The 17390-nt window shown below is 34.7% G+C and overlaps 1 protein-coding gene across 1 annotated transcript in view; it reads right to left on the reverse strand.

Annotated features, from left to right (window-relative positions):
• Window positions 1–4841: 4841 nt before the first annotated feature.
• LOC306882771 (adhesion G protein-coupled receptor A3-like) overlaps window positions 4842–17390 on the reverse strand; it is a 156587-nt gene continuing 144038 nt past the window's right edge. The window contains exons 17-19 of the mRNA XM_079437648.1: window positions 13281–13432; window positions 6894–6989; window positions 4842–6033 (exon numbers count right to left, since the gene is read on the reverse strand). Coding sequence (XP_079293774.1) covers window positions 4890–6033; window positions 6894–6989; window positions 13281–13432 — 1392 coding nt within the window. The 3' untranslated portion in view covers window positions 4842–4889. The remainder of the gene's footprint in view (window positions 6034–6893; window positions 6990–13280; window positions 13433–17390) is intronic.

Consider the following 17390-nt stretch of genomic DNA (forward strand, 5'->3'; position numbering starts at 1 on the left):
TCTCACAGTGTAAATCCACAATCCTGCGTAACACAGACGGACAGATGCATTAAAACAAACATACTGTACAAACAGAACATCTGAACTCAGATACTGAGCAATAAACAGCGACAGATTCCCCCTCCAGCGTAAAAATCTCCCACATCCACACATTTAAATATCATTCATTATTCATCATCTCAATCTGTGGTGCATGGGAACAGAAAATAAAAGAGCTGATGGGCGGCATGAACCCGGCCCAAACCAGGACAGCCAATCAGAGCGCAGCACTTCAGAGGAAACAGGAAGGCGTGAAATTAAACTCTTTTCTGTCAAACGGTGCATTAAATGCTGCTGAACATGTTGCTTTTCCTCAAGAGGAAACTTTTCCGTTTGAAAATCTGAAAGGCAAATTTAAACGGAAAACAGAGAATCCCCCAAAAAACATGTCCAGGTCACACTTTTCATAGGAAATTAAATTCATAAAGAAGTAAAATCTTTAGCTTTGTGTCATTATTGTCATGACAATTAAGCAGAAAAATAAATAAATAATAAATATTAAATATTTTTTGTTGTCTTCATTGCAATGACAATTAAGCACACACAAAATGTATATATATATAATTTAAAATATCTACAATTAAAAAATAAAGGCTTCATTTTCTTTAATCAAAATATTTTTTTTCTTCCGATTTTGAATTCTGATCGTTTGCATTGTGTCATTATTGTCATGACAATTAATAAAAACAATTCTAATAATTAAATTAATAAATCTTAATATATATGTGATTTTGCATTGTTACTTTTGTCATGACAATTTAGCACAAAACATAAAAATAATAAATCTTAAAATATTTTCATTTTCAAAAAAATATACATTTAGTTTTTTGTCTTTTGATTATGGATTGTGATCCTCTGCATTTGTGTCATTATTTCCATGACAATTAAGCATAATAATTAAAAAATTATAAATCTTAAAGAATTCCTTAAACGGGATTTTCATCATATATATATAATATAATGCTGTCAAAATTAGCGCGTTAACGCAGGCGATTAATTTTTCTTAAACAAACAGCAGCTAAAAACAACCTAATAACCAGCTGCTGTGATGTCTGTTCATCAAGAACAAAAGAAAAAAGAGGAAATCAATAACTTTATATAGCTGTTAGTATTTATCTTTATATAGTTTAGAATTTAGTGTTTGATAACTTTATTCAATTTCTGTATATTTCTGCTGAAGGGCACAGGTAGGTAAATATGACATTTATTATAATGGGTTTATGTGAAGATTGTTATTTTTTAAAGTCTAATAAATGTTCAAATTGATAGCTCTTAATTATAATGTAAAGTTGAATGGCTATAGTATATTTTTTAAAGGGAAATCAGTATTAATTGGTATCAGTGATACTGGCCTTCAGTCAAAGATGCCATTAAACAAATATTAAAAATATGTTGTATTTAATTTATATATTAATTGAATGTGAAATTATTGCAATATAAAAGTATATTTAAAAACTTAATTTCAGAAAAAATGTGCGATTAATTAGTTTTTTTTTTTTAATCGATTGACAGCACTAATATATATATATATATATATAAATAATGACAAATAAAAATAAGAAATAAGAAAATAGAATAAAAATAATAAATTTAAATTATTCCTAAAACAGGCTTCGTTATAGTATTTCTTTTTTCTTTTGATCCCGGGGTGAAATATGACCTGGATATGTTTCACTCCTTCCAAATGTAATTTTTTTGAAGAACGTGAGGCGACTACACAGACATCAACTTCATGTCAGATGAAGAAAAGCGTGATGATCACAGTCGCTCGTTTTCTTCAGCTAGTCTAGTCTGGTGAAGTGCTTTCCTAGTCTTTCTTCTGCAGTTTGTGATGTTAAGCATCAAATCACTGTCATGTTTCCTTCTAGAAGCACAGTGAAGATGTTCTCACACAAACAACGTCTCCTTGACGACAACAGCGATTCACCATAGAAACAGTAAAGAATCAGCACAGATCTGTAATAGAACAACTAGAGAGACGCTTTCGCTCCGTTACACAACCTAGTGAGCCGCTTCACCGCCTCAAACCACACACAAACATATTTAGGCCATTTATGCATTTTAATTGCATATGTTTTACATTGTGGCATTATTGTTGTTGTATTTATGTTTATTGTTGTTATGGAAAACATAAACCTTAAATTTAGGTCTACATATTTTTTGCAAGATTTCATCAGAGTCGGCAGATGATAAAGCGGAAAAAAATATATATATATATATAACCTTGCCAAAAAATATGTAGACCTAAATTTAAGTTTTATGTTTTTGAATTGCATATAAAATTCCCATAATAACAACAATTTTATTTTCTATAACTCTTTTAAATGAGCTTTTTGAAGCACTTTGCTTTATTGTTAATTGTGATTATTGTCATGATGATCATTAAGCATAAAATAAATAAATATTCCTCTAAATCTTAAAATATTCCTAAAATAGACAATTTTTTCCATTTTCCATATATATTCATATCCATATATATTCCATAACTATTTTATATTTTATTTAAATATTAATAAATACATTTATAATAATAAATAAATAAATCTGGTCATTGTGAAAACAATTTAATTCAGTTAAAAAGTACAAGCAATATTCAAGTTAAAATGTATGAGATTGAAACAAATTGGATTTATTGATACATCTGGTTATTGTGTATTTAAAACATTGTTTATTCATACTATTACAGAAATCTGACCTGTTTCATTTATATATGACTGACAAATATGCATCACATCAAATTTTTAATGTTAAAACGGTATAATCCAAATGCATGGAAACTTTATATGCAATTCAAATATCTAAATATTAAATTTGAATTTTTTCACAAAATAGTGCTCATCTTGGATGCATTTTGGATTGTTTGCAGCAATGCATTCTGGGATTTCCTTCTCTCTAATGCTTCCTTACAGTAATGCAGCATGAATATGTAGCCTACTCTTCTGAATGCTGTATAAGCAGCTCACTAGGGTTTGAAATGGAGCTTCTTTGTCTGTTTACATCGCACATTTCAACGGCAGAACAGAAGTTAGACAGACGCAGGCCTCTTTTTTTTGTGTATTACTAAGTTTTCGCTAGTTGATATTCACAGTATATATTAAGCATGAGGAGCTGATGGAGTATGGATGGTTTAAAACTGCTGGTGAATTTTCATGTATTTGGACTTTTTTACTATAGAAATGATTGGGACATTTGTGGGACTCTCAAATACGTCTATAAAAATAAATATATGGCAAAATCCTTTGAAATACTTTATAAACTGCGTTTGCATACACTCAAACACATGGTATTCTCCTGCACAGAGTAACACACACTCACTATGGTAATGTCTGTAACCTGGAGTGATAAATGTACCTGTAGCTGGTAAAGGTATGAATGCAATGGCCACGTAAACACTGCAGAGACTCGGGACTGTAATCAAACATCATAAGAATCACATTAAACTCCCGTCAGAGGAGTGAAGTGCAGTGTGAATGCGACTCCAACCAGAGGCCTCATTAATCAAACACATATCTGATCTGAAACTTCATGGATTTCATACGGTCAAAATAAAAATAAATAATAGAAACTGACATGAAAACGTGTACACCAACCGAGGAACAAACCTCTTGGGAACAAATAAAATTAAAATAAATGAACACTGATTATAAGAAATAAGATAAATAGGCAATAACTTTATGCATTTATATTATTATATGCACAAATAATATAAAATATTATATTTATATTATTGCAGTATGTCACTTCAAATGATAATGTAATTGAAAGTAATTAATTAATTATTTATTACAATTAATATTTTATATTATATTATACCCCCCCCCCCAGGAAATCATTAATACAGTGTGTATATGTATATACATACAAATCACATATACATATACAATACTTACATATACATTATATATATATATATATATATATATATATATATATATATATATATATATATATATATATATATACACACACACTTATGTAAACATGTTAAAATGTTAAGTATGTTTAAAGTTTTATGTAAATGTGTGTGTATACTGTATGTTTATACACACTATATAGCTGAAAAAAATTATAATATTATAAGTAAGTATTTTTAGGAATACTTTATTTTGATCGTCCACTTTAGACATTCTACTAACAGTAAGTAACTTTGCAACTACATGTCAACTAGCAGTCATTAGAGTATTAGTAGACTGTCTGCTTAATATCTGCTAACACTTTATTCTGATGGGTCCACAACATACAACATACTGACTATGAGAAACTTTGCAAGTATATGTCAACTTATTCTACTAACCCTAAACCTACCCTAACGGTCCACTCTGAGAGTTAGTAGACATGCTGTTGCAAATTAATGAGAATTAGTTGACGTAGTTGAAAAGTTACTTATAGTTAGTAGAATGTCTAAAGTGGACTATCAAAATAAAGTGTAACTGTATTTTTTATTATAACGGCATGTTTTCTGCAACATTTCAACTGCTTTATGTTTATACAATAGTTATGTCACTGAAATTAATTAATTATTCATGATCCCCCCCCCCCCAAAAAAAATAAATAAAAATCCCTAAAATATAATTACCCCCCCCCCCCCCAAAAAAAATAAATAAATAAATAAAGGTATTGATTTCCTTGCCCATTGATGATGATGGCTGTACATCTTCTATATAAAGATATATTTGCTTCAACTTGTATATGTGTGTATTATAAATGAGGCCCCGGGTTTTTCGTTCTGGCATTTGTACGATCCGCAGAATCGCTGCAATCATTCTGTACGATGAATGATGCAGGAAAGAGCTTGTGATGATACTAAAAACAGTTCCTTTCTTAAATCCTAGTGTTGGAGTTCGGTCGAACTACACAGTAGTTTCGTTTCTCCAGGGTCCCGTGCGTACATTCCCCGTGCTGTCAGACGGATACAGCGCGTTTCCCTTCAGGATTCCGTTCTGATTGGCCAGCGACTGTCTGCGGGCGTGCAGCTCTATATGCGCGTGATGCAAATCGCCCTCCGCGAGTTTCCCGCACACAAAGCTCTCGCCCGCGTCGAGGAGCTCGTCTTTCGCGCAGCACACGTGATGATGGTGGCAGAGCGCGAGCGCCTCGTGAGGGCAAACTTCATGAGCCAAGTGGCAAATGTGGGCATGTGGGCTGTTAGCACGTGAGCTGTGCGCGCTAGTGCCGTCCGCGCCGGAGGGGATGTGGAACGCTAGCTCGCGTTGGCGTCTCGTTTTAGTCCTGACGGGATTGGAGCAGCGGTGCAATCGCACGGCGGGTCGGTAACCATCATGGTCGGCGTGGAGAAGCACATGAGCGCTAGTTTCGTCTTCTAGGAGCTGTTGTGTATGCAGCGTGGCGCAACACGGCGAAACCGGCGTCAAGCAGGTCACATGCTTTTGCGTGGCGGCGCGACATGCGCAGTGAACGGGTTTCCCGCCATCTAGATGGCAATGGGAGTGGGCGTCGCCATTTATGTTGAGTTTGTGGGCATGTCCGGGGGCGTGGCCATGGCATGCTTTAGAGGGGCGTCGCCCGGGACAGCATGCGCACCAGCAGTGCCAGACATCATCGCGTTTTGCGCAATGGTGAATCAAAACAAACAACCCGAGCGTGACGGAAAACGCCCCGTATAAGCAGCTGAAGATCATATCCAGAAAGTGGCCTTGCGAAACAGCAAGTGCGCCGAACGTCCAGGTGGCTGCGAATAAAAACAGTGTGAACGCCGCCGTCCGCAGCTGGGCTTTAAACGAGTGTTCGTTGGCCAGCATGGACGGGTTGATGAGACCCGGGCAGCCGCCGTGACACTGCCCGCTCGCTGGCTCCCCCTGGTGGACATCGGAAAGCCGCTGCTGTTCCTCGCTCACCGCCTTCAGCTCGTATTTTCTCTCGGGGTGTTTGCGCAGCTGGATGAAGGTGCACAGGAAGTAGACGCAGATCACTAGGACGATGAAGGCCACAGGACCGTAGAAGGCGCCCAGACTCGGCTCCCACGCCATCCAACAACTGCAAACACAGGAGATAAACATTTCTGAACATGTTTGCAATGCATGCTATTTCATCAAGGATCATATTCTGGTTACTCAACATTCAGATTTTAGAATAATGACAATAATGAATAATGACATGACTGTCTTTTGTAGAGCTGCTTTATACATTAAATGAATTTGTTTCATAACTGATGAATTTTGCAACAGTGATAAATATACAGATAAATTAAATTAATTAAAATGCAAAGTAGAAGTGTCTTCAGTGTTGTTGTTTTTAACTAAAACTTAAAAATAGTTTTCCGTAATTGAAATAAAGCTAGAAAAAAACAAATTTAAACTAAAAAATAAAATAAATTAAAATATTAGATAAAAACAAAAAACTTGAAAAATAAATATTGACTTTACGACTAACTGAAATAAGTTTTAGTATTAAAGTTGAAGTATTAAAATGACTAAATCTGAAATAAAAACAAAGCTATAAAGAAATATAAAAAAAACTAATAAACATTACATAAAGCACATAGCAAAATTACTTAAACTAAAATTAAAATTGAAAAAATAAAAATAATAGTACATAATACAGAAATCTTCACTAGAGGTCTCAGACTTTTGGACCCTTTTATGCATGCAAGAATGCAACCAAATATTACATAATAAAAGTTTAAGAATCAGTCATAGTGACTGAACATTACTCTGAATGGAGGGTCGGGTCCCATTCAAAGTCTGTGGTGGTTACAGATCTACAGGCATGCCTCATTCAATTAATTTGAGCAGTTTGGCCATATTTAATATGTAGTATGATACTTTGAGTGACTCGTAAAGAGTGTCAAAGAAACTTGTCTAAGAACACATCGGACTGATTTAGCTGCTACTCACAACGGCGTCTGCTCTCCGCTGCCGTAGTTCTCGATGTTGATGGCTGCTGTGATGCCGCAGATGATGACGGGAACTCCTGCGCTCACTAAATAAAACCTGCAGACACAAAACATGATCACATTCTCTCCTGCTTCATGCGGTTTCAACATGATGATGCTAAAAATACAGCGTCGGGTTTCATCAAACACTGAAGTAACAGTGAGAGAGTGTTTCTGAGGGATTTATTTGACCTGTCAGGAGTCAGGACTGTTTGAAAGAAGCATTAAACACAAAGTTTCTACAGAAATCAGATCAGAGCGATGTGGAAGCACAAAGCCAACGCAGAAGACAGACAAGATGAGGAAACTTGTATGATATCACTCCTTTGCTTTAAATATCTGTGACATTAAACCAGATGTTATTTAGATAGTTAGATATAAACATGTTTATAGTGTAAGCTAAATATAAATATTAGATGAAAAAATGGTTGCCTCTGCTAAATAGATTGAAGTACAAGTACTAAAATACCAACTGAAATTAAACTAAAACTTTTGTCTTAATAAAATACTTTTATTTAAAAATGAAACCTGAAATATAAAAACAAAATATATTTCAAAATATTAATAAAAAACTGTGATAAACATGCCTTTGGTTATTTTTATTCAGATTTTTACTGTATTTTACTATTTGCATTGAAATTAAACAAACTAAAATACAAATAGACTATTTAGAAATAAACTAAAATTAAAGTGAAACCTGAAATCAATACAAAATCCTAATAAAAACAAAAATAAAAACTATAATAATAATAATTAATATAAAGTAATTAAATATGCTTTAAGTAAGATGCCTTTGCTTATTTTTAATCTAATTTCTACTGTATTTTACTACTTGCATTAAACATTTTGACTCTACTTAACTACAGTTTGGTTAAAATTACAAATACACGAATAGAAATATCAAAAATCTTCAAAAGATAAAAAAAATAAATAAATGAAGAGAATACTTGCTTTACTTATTTTATACACCTGTCTACATTAAATCTAATAGCAAGGTTACCAAAATATGTAATCATTTACTTATGTCGCTCCAAAGCTGTATGACTTTCATTCTTGATTTTGATGTGAAGAAATGGCAGCTCTTATTGATGTAATGATAGCAAATGAGGACCCAGAATGCCTCTCTTCAGGCTCAGCTTTACAATCACATGAAGACATTGAGAAATGGAGGAAGACTATGACCTGGTGGAAGGTCACGCTGATGGGATGCAGAGCTGATGTGATTCAGTGTGTGTGTGTGTGCGTGTGTGTGTGTGTGTGCGTGTGTGTGTGAAATTGATTTCCCTCCACTGGCTCCTGTGACAGATGACATTATATTCAATCACATGAGATCGGCACAGCAAACAAAGATACACCAGCGTCGGCACATTATCTACTTTCAGAAACAACACACACACACACGGTCCGAGGGGAGTGAACGACATGCATGCTCTCCAGAATAACATACAAGCAAACGAGTGTAATTTCAGGCAGTGTTATGACATCTCAATAGGATCCCGGTGCGTCTCTGCGGCGCTCGTGTTTGGGGAGATTAAAACGGCCACCAGATGCACAGATTAGTCCAAACACACTGCATAATTCATCAAATTATCCAACGTTTGAAGAAAAAGCTGTCTGCGGTGTGATACAGAATGTAGCCGCTTAGAAAACTCAAAACAAATCTCACTCAGTCTCTTCTGCTCACCCAGGCTGATCAAAAATATAGTAAAAATTGTGAAATATTATTGCAATTTAAAATATCTGTTTTCTATGTGAGCATATAGTAAACTGTAATTTATTTCTGTGATCTGCAGCTGTATTTTCAGCATCATTAATGCAGTTTTCAGTGTCACATGATCTTCAGAAATCATAATAATATACTGATTTACTGCTCAACAAACATTTCTGATTATTATCAATGTTGAACACAGTTGTGCTGCACAATATGTTTGCAGAAAACGTCATACATTTGATCTTTTTATCAGATGAATAGAAAGTTGAAAAGAACAGCATTTATTTGAAATAGAAATGTCCATATCTATGACTTTGTAACACTTTATAATAAGGTCCTATTAGTTAATGATGGTTAATTCATTAACTGATATTGACTAACAATGAGAAATCCATTTGTTGCATCATTTAATCTTAACATTACACTCTTGAAAATAAATGTGCTTCACGATGCCACAGAAGAACCTTTTTTGTCTGAATGGTTCCACAAAGAACCTTTAACATCTGAAGAACCTTTCTGTTTCACAAAAGCTCCTTTGTGGTGAAAGAAGGTACTTCAGTTTAAAAAAAGGTAAAAAAGAGATGGTTCTTTAAAGAATCTTTGACTGAATGCTTCTTTGTGGAACCAAAAATGGTTCTTCTATGGCATCGCTGTGAAGAACCTTTATTTTTAAGAGTGTAGTTAATAAAAATACAGCTGTTCATTGTCAGTTCATGTCAGCTCGGATCCATTAAAAATATTAACAGACACAACTTTTGATTTTAATGTATTAGTAAATGTTGAAATTAACATTAAGACTAATGAATGCTTTAAAAACTAATGTTAACCAATTCAACCTTATTGTACAAATATGACTCTTTTATCTAATTACACAGATGTGATGCAGCTATCTGTGAAGAACTGCTTATATGGAGCAAAACAACAAGAATGACGAGAAACGCTAAACCAGAGCTGCTTAATCATCCAACAGACATTCAGCCACTAAAAGCATGACATTTACATTTATTCATTTAGCTGACGCTTTTATCCAAAGCGACTTACAATTGCTATATATGTCAGAGGTCGCACGCCTCTGGAGCAACTAGGGGTTAAGTGTCTTGCTCAGGGACACATTGGTGTCTCACAGTGGATTCGAACCCGGGTCTCTCACACCAAAGGCATGTGTCTTATCCACTGCGCCATCACCACCCCATGTATGCATGAGAAACTTTACAGCGGAAATCATAAACATTCATTTATAAAAGCACTTTCACAATAATACAAGCAATACTTCTCACTGGGATCATAACGTGTGGATGAAAACGGTGCAATAAGACAAAAACAATCACGTAAGAAGAGGAATGAGCTCAGGATCATGATCACAACCGGTCACACAAATTGGCATGAATGGGTCAAACAGATGGACTTATTACAGCGCAAACGACTCATGCAATCAGATATCAGCACTTTAGGTGATGTTGAAACAAAATGAAGGAGAAACGATTGGTGCGCCGTGACTCTCAGCTCAGTTAAATTACAGATGCCCCGCTGCGTCTGCGACCTTCATTGCAGTGTTTCCACAGGATCTGAGGAGTAATGGGCTGAAAAAAGGTGACTATAATAGCAGAACAAAATCAACAGGTAGCCGTAACACACAAAATATGATTTCTGCTGTATTACTGTAAATGTTTTGTTTTTGGTGCATTTAAAATGTAAAAGGCAAGACACTACAGGCAAAAGCATTGTTGTTTTTTTTCACGCATTAATCAATTTTGAGCTATGAGGGTGTTCATAACTTGCATTCTTTCAGACTAGTGGAAAGAACCCAACCAAATTACACTTTTAACTGTTTATTTTATTGCACTGTCTGTAGATTTCAGCTACAGTACATATCTAAAAAAAAAGAGTTTTTTCTCCATTTCAGCAGCACTTGCATACACCAAAATTTAATGTTTTATTCCCGACTATATTCTGAAGGTTTTTAAAGAGTTTTGTTCATATAACATTGATTTTATATAACATTTTATTCCTAAAAACATGGACAAAATGTATTTTCTGTACGTTGACAGTATTTTCTGATTAATGAACTGATAAAAAGAGAAATCCAAAATCCCTTCTGTAAAATCCTTTAAATCTAATATGGCAACAAAATAAAACTTGAATGTTCAGATTTCTGTTCTGGACGTTTATGCAAATGAGTGCTTATTTAAACATTTCAGTTTTTAAACAATGTATAATACACACATTTTTTAAATCCTATTCACCTGTAGTGCTTGCCTTAAAACACAAACCTGTGACTAGGATGTAATAAACAACAAGTAATTGTAAATGAAATGATGTTCCATAAGCCTTTAAATGAAGTGTTGAAATAAGAAAACTGTCTGTGTCTGAGAGAGCGAGAGAGAGATGAGAGCGTAATATAGATGTGCTGATCCAACCAACAATCAAGAAATAAAACAAACCGCAGGAGGCTCGAAGCGTGAGAGAATTATTCTGAAGACAGATAAATGAAAAACAATCACGCCGCTTGCAGACAAACAGCAGAATCGCTCTGGAAAGAAACACGTTTCAATCAAAGCGGTGAAAGTGCACATCACAGACGAGAAACAACATTACTGAGCTATTGATCCATTTCAGGGCTCTGTGTTCAGAATAGCATACTCTTATTTAATACACTACTGTCTGCAGTATGCACTTCTTCTACAAGCATGGAATACTAGTGTGCAATGCACATGAACATTTTTAATCCTTGATTAAAAACTAGTTAGTTTGGAAAGAAAGAGGGTGAATTGGGGTGTAAATGGAGCTTCTCCACGTTCTCCTCATGCCAGAGGACTGAAGATCTTGCTCTCAGCGTCTGACTCACATCTTACAGGCCACAGAGTTTCTGACAGAGAACACAATGTCTGCGCTCGGCTTTCATGTGACCTACTTTCAGCACAATCAAACCCAAACACTCCACTCAGAACTACTAAAAATCCCAGATTAAAAACCACGAACAAGCAGACAAGCTGAACGAAGCTGCGTTACACTCAGAAAACATAAAAAAACTGAGGAACACGTTAGTTCTGCCTTCACTACGCTATAGTATGCCGAAAAGTCCTGTGTGTGTGTGTGTATGTTCACACACACATATGTATATATTTTATAAAATAATTGTATATTAAACATAATGTATAACATTTATACCTTAAACATCTTACACTTATTTTGAAGATGTAGTGTGTATATGCATACACACATTAAAACACACACATATTAAAATAGATGTCACCTTAAATGAAATAAAATATATAAATATTAAAAAAATAATAATATAAAAACTCGATGTACTAAAATAACTGAAACTGAAATAATTAACTCAAACTATATATACATATTTTAAAATAACAACTACAACATCATCAACAACAATAAAGCTAACTAACTAAACTTTAAAATATATTTAAATATATAAAATATTTTAAAAGCTATAATTGTAAGTTAACAACTTGACATTTAAAACTTATTTTAGCTAGTTGTCAAATCAATTCAAACTCAAATATAACAAAAATACAATAACAAATAAAAAAATAACATAACATCTTTAAAATACTAATAAAACTACATCAACAACAACAAAAAACTAATAAAAATGAAAAACACAACAGAACTAATAAAGCTTTAAACTAAATAAAAAATAAAAAAATTAGAACTATTATAAAACAGATAAAATGGTTAAATACATACAATGCTGTGAGATCAACAACTGCAAACTAAACTCAGCAATTAACTATAAAACATGGAATCTGTGCTTTCTATAAAACTAGTCATTGACAGATTTACCGCGGTATAACCGGTAACTTCCACACGCCCAGAGCAAGGGTGAAGACAGTATTCAGCACACATTGCTTTAGGTACAGGCTGTTCTGTGACCGTACTCGTACTCGCTCTGCGGGAGCTTAATTCACATGCTCACTCTCAGCTGAACACACAGTGATTGGGCTTATTAGCTTGAGAAGGTTACGCAGCTGTCTCATGTTTACCAGAGGGATCTTCACACATGCACAATTTCAATCAGACTGAATTCATTTCCGATTTATGAATCTGAATGTAGTGTTTACATGAATGCTAAATAACGTGATCGGGTTGATGTGCGCATTTATATATCACAAGCTTCAAATCAGAATTGATTTATTTATTTGACGTGCACACTGCACAAATATAGAGTTTCCTACTGTTTGCACATAATGACCATACTCCTACATGGTTTCTTTATTCGTTTTAAATAGCAGAATTAATATTTATCCACTTCTGGATAAATACATATAAACTGCTGTGTTGCTGCGCAGTCATTTCAGTTTAGGTTTTCAATCCGATCGAGTGTTTACATGCACTCTCAATCGTATTAGAAAAGGAATAAACCACCCCTTTCAATCTGGTCAAAATTTAGTTTGGATTGAGCTCAATTGGATCGATTAAAGCGTTTACATGAAGGCTTTTCAGTCCGATTGAGCCATCAATCCAGATTATTTGGTTGCATGTAAATGTAGCCACTGTAAGAGCTTCATTTTGACAGACTGTTTGCCCTTCAGTCTAACGTCAAGCGCCGAGAGGCTAATTCCTTCAAATCAACTCTGTAAGTGTCATAAACCTGGAGTAAAGCTGGACGGGTCGTACCTCAGCATGGGTGATCTGGCGGGGTGAGGCGGTGCGTGGTCTCCGTCCTGTGGCTGCTGTGGTTTTTTGGTCACCTGTTTGTAGATGTTTCGTGCCGTGATGCCCAACCAGAGCATCGTGGACAGAGACGAGTAATGCAAGACAATACCGACCTGAAACACACAAACACAGTTCAGTGAAACAAATCCAGATAATACACTGACAAAGTATCAGACAGCATCTTTGACCATGTAAATACCATGGTAAAATGTTTAGGGTCAGTAAGATTCATCAAGAGCGTACAAATTGATCAAAAGTGAGAGTCAAGACATTTGATGTTATAAAAGATTTCTATTTCAAATAAATGCTGTTCTCATGAACTTTCTATTCATCTGTGAATCCTGAAAAATAAAATGTATCACGGTTTCCACAAAAATATTGTGCAGCACAACTGTTTTCAAAGAAAAAAAAAAAAAAAAAAAAAAATTTTTTTTTAAAAATTATATATATATATAAATAATACAATATGAAGCAACACAACAGTTTGAACACTCATAATAAATCAGTATATTAGAATGATTTCCGAAGATCATGTGACACTGAAGACTGGAGTAATGATGCTGAAAATACAGCTGCAGATCACAGAAATAAATTACATTTTGCACCATATTCACATAGAAAACAGCTGTTTTATATTATAAAAATATTTAGATCAAATAAATGCAACCTTGGTAAGCAGAAGAGACTTCTTTTAAAAACATCGAAATGCAAACTTTTCAACAGTAGTGTATATTTAATACACGTATACAACTTGATGATAGCTAATAAAAAACACAGTTGCCTCTTTAACAGCATTGTTCGGTGATAGTTTTGCCTTTGGTTGTCATCTATCAGATCAAACATGAAAAATATCAGCATGAATGACATCAAGCATCATGTGAGCAAACGTGACCAAATATTACTGATGTCGAAGTTTCTGAAATAAAATCCACTTTACCCAATATGCATCTCAATTGTAAAAAAAACAACAACAAAAACAGAAAATTGTGAATTATCAAATACATTTATGTGCCACTTCTTGTCCAAATATGTGCAGTTAACCACTGTTTATGTCAATAATCCCAAATGGTCGTGTTTATTTGAGTATCATATTTGATGCATCAGGCTTTCATGGCTCATATAGTCTGATACAGTGAGATTATGGAGGGAAAAAACTGCTCAATTTTATTCAGAGACTCAACATGGGCTGCAGCCCAGGGCCCCGAACACTAGGCCCCCCCGAGACAATTCTCCTGTTCCATATAATACGAAATATCCCGTATTAAAGGCAACAGAGAAGCGCTCCGTATGAAAGATATACAGAATGCAGTTCGTCCAGTATTTGCAGGCATACGCCGTATGACCACCTCTAGACCATACAGATAACAAATTAATTATTTTTTCAAAAGGAAGGCTTTAAGACCATGCGCAATCCTCTGCCGCCTAGTCGCTCCTGCTTCACAGCGAACGGGATTTCTGCAAATCAGGCTGGGTGAGAGCTTCATAGGCTACATGGTTGCAATAACATTTTAGTTCAAATTTTCAAGTGCCATTGTTTAAAAATGCTTTGTTGACTGACGTTTCATAGACGTTCAGTTGTGCTTTCAAATGTTATGCCTCAGTATATCCGCCTCCTAAATTATTACTATGTGCAGTCACAATTCCATAGTGGTAAAATTTACTCAGGCCAGTGGTTTGTGTAACGTGCATGACATTTTTGCATAACGGATGAGGATTTAATTGAGGAATTCTCTTTAATTGAGGAAGAGCAGGAAGCAGCCCTTTTAGTGGTGAGTGATATTTAATTAATTTGATTTGCTGGGCTGTTTCTGATTGGTAAGATTATTACTCGATAATACTGTTTAATTTATGTAAAAAGCCTATATGGGATTATTACGTGTGCATTGTGTTTGTTTACTTTTATTTCACGAGTGTGCGTTTATTTCAGAATGTGCATGTATTCATTCAATATAACCGGCGTGGGGGGGTTGGGGGTATAGCCTACGCAGCTGTGTTAGCCCAGGGCCCCGCAAAGGCTTAACCTTATACCTTAACCTGATAACAGTAGAGCAGATACTGACATAAAATGATCTAAATATCAGCGGTCGCTCTATATCTCCAGTAATATGTCTCAGTAAGATGAGACTGAAATGATCCAAACATATAATGCAATGCAATGCTGATTGAGAGATGAAGAAATAAACGCTCCTCAGAAGATGTGAGATGAAGATCATTCTTCCGCTGAGGAACAGAGAAAGTAAAGCTTCTGGAAACAAACGCTCCTCAAAAGATCCTGATGATCAGATTTGAGACGCACTGATTTTTCTTGAAAATGATTGATGGAGAATCTGGACGTTTGTACAATTACACTAAACGAGCTTTTACTGGTTAAAAAACTCTTCATATCTCAAAACTCTTCTATCAATCAGTTACAGAAGGTGTGCAGTAGATTGAGTGTGAAACAGGTTTAACAGCAACGTTTGATTATTTAGAGCCTTAAAAATGTGCATATTAAATATGAATCAGTATTTATGCAGTTAATCAGCGAGGCTGATATCAGTTCTGTAAGGAAACACAGATAAATGTTAAGCACACTCAGCTGAATACACTCTCTGTCTCCGCTGTCGCATTGTGCTTATTTCATTCATCTGTAATCTAAATTAAATGCTGCGCTGTCAAATATTCAGCAGGAATCCCAGCTAAATATAATTTCTCTCATCCACTTACGAGTCGCTGTGTTTGCAGAGACAGCGTATAGAATAATCAGACTCTCTCTGTGAACACAACATACATGTTCACAAACACTCAGGAGAGAGAGAACAATAACTCAGATCCATATTATCAAGAGAGAATGAGTGACGGCGGATTCCCATTACACAGATTACACTTTCCTGCGCCATCCAACACTCGGCCGAGGCCAATCAAAGCCAGACCTCTGAGATCAATCGCTTGAAGACGAATAAATATAAATCTGAGAACGACCTTGAGCTGTGACACTGAAAATCCCCGACGAACCCAGAGCTTAACAACATGTTCAAACCAGCACAACGTTAGTTTGTGTCCTGAGCTGCGATGACCTTGAGGAGCAACGGGACATTTAGTCTTTATTTCACAGTGAAATCACACTGGCCAAAATTCCTGCTTCACAGGACTGTATATTAGACATTATATATGCTGCAAAAAAGGGATTTTAGAACTAATAAGATGATGCAGGATGACTAACTGTTATATGACCAAAAATTCAAGATATGAGGGCAAAAATGCCCCTGTATGGGGTTGTGTCTTATATTTATAACATATAATATAGTTTAGCAATATCACACAAGCAAAAGTGCTGTTTTTACCCAAATATCCAGAATATAACAGAAAGGAGATGTGTACATTTTTCTTATTTTGCCTAAATATCATATTTTTTTTCATGTAGTACTGCCCTTCAGAGGCTACAGAAGATAGTTACATGTTTCCTAGAAGACAAAAAAAAGTTAAATTTCCCTGATTTTCAAATTAAAAAGTTTTCACGCCCGGGCTCTTAATGCATGGTTTTTTCTTCTGGAGCATCAGTGAGTGTTTGAACCTTCTGTAATAGTTGCATATGAATCCTTCAATTGTCCTCAGTGTGAAAAGATGAATCTCAAAATCATACAGTCATATATACACACACACATATATACATACACACACACACATATATATGCACTGCCGCTCAAAAGTTTGGGATCTGACAAAGTTTTTTAATGTTTTTTAAGGGAGTCTCTTCTGCTCATCAAGGCTGTATTTATTTGATCAAAATTACAGAATAAAAACAGTAATATTGTGAAATCTTATTGCAATTTCTAATATTGGTTTCCTATTTTAATATGCTTAAAAAAATTATTTATTTCTGTGATCTGCAGCTGTATTTTCAGCTTCATTACTCCAGTCTTCAGTGTCACATGATCTTCAGAAATCATTATAATATACTGATTTATTATGAGTGTTCAAACTGGTGTGCTGCTTCATATTGTATATATATATATATATATATATATATATATATATATATATATATATATATATATATATATATATATATATATATATATATATATATAT

This window comes from Barbus barbus (genome assembly GCF_936440315.1).
Source record: "Barbus barbus genome assembly, chromosome: 16".
Classification (NCBI taxonomy): domain Eukaryota; kingdom Metazoa; phylum Chordata; class Actinopteri; order Cypriniformes; family Cyprinidae; genus Barbus; species Barbus barbus.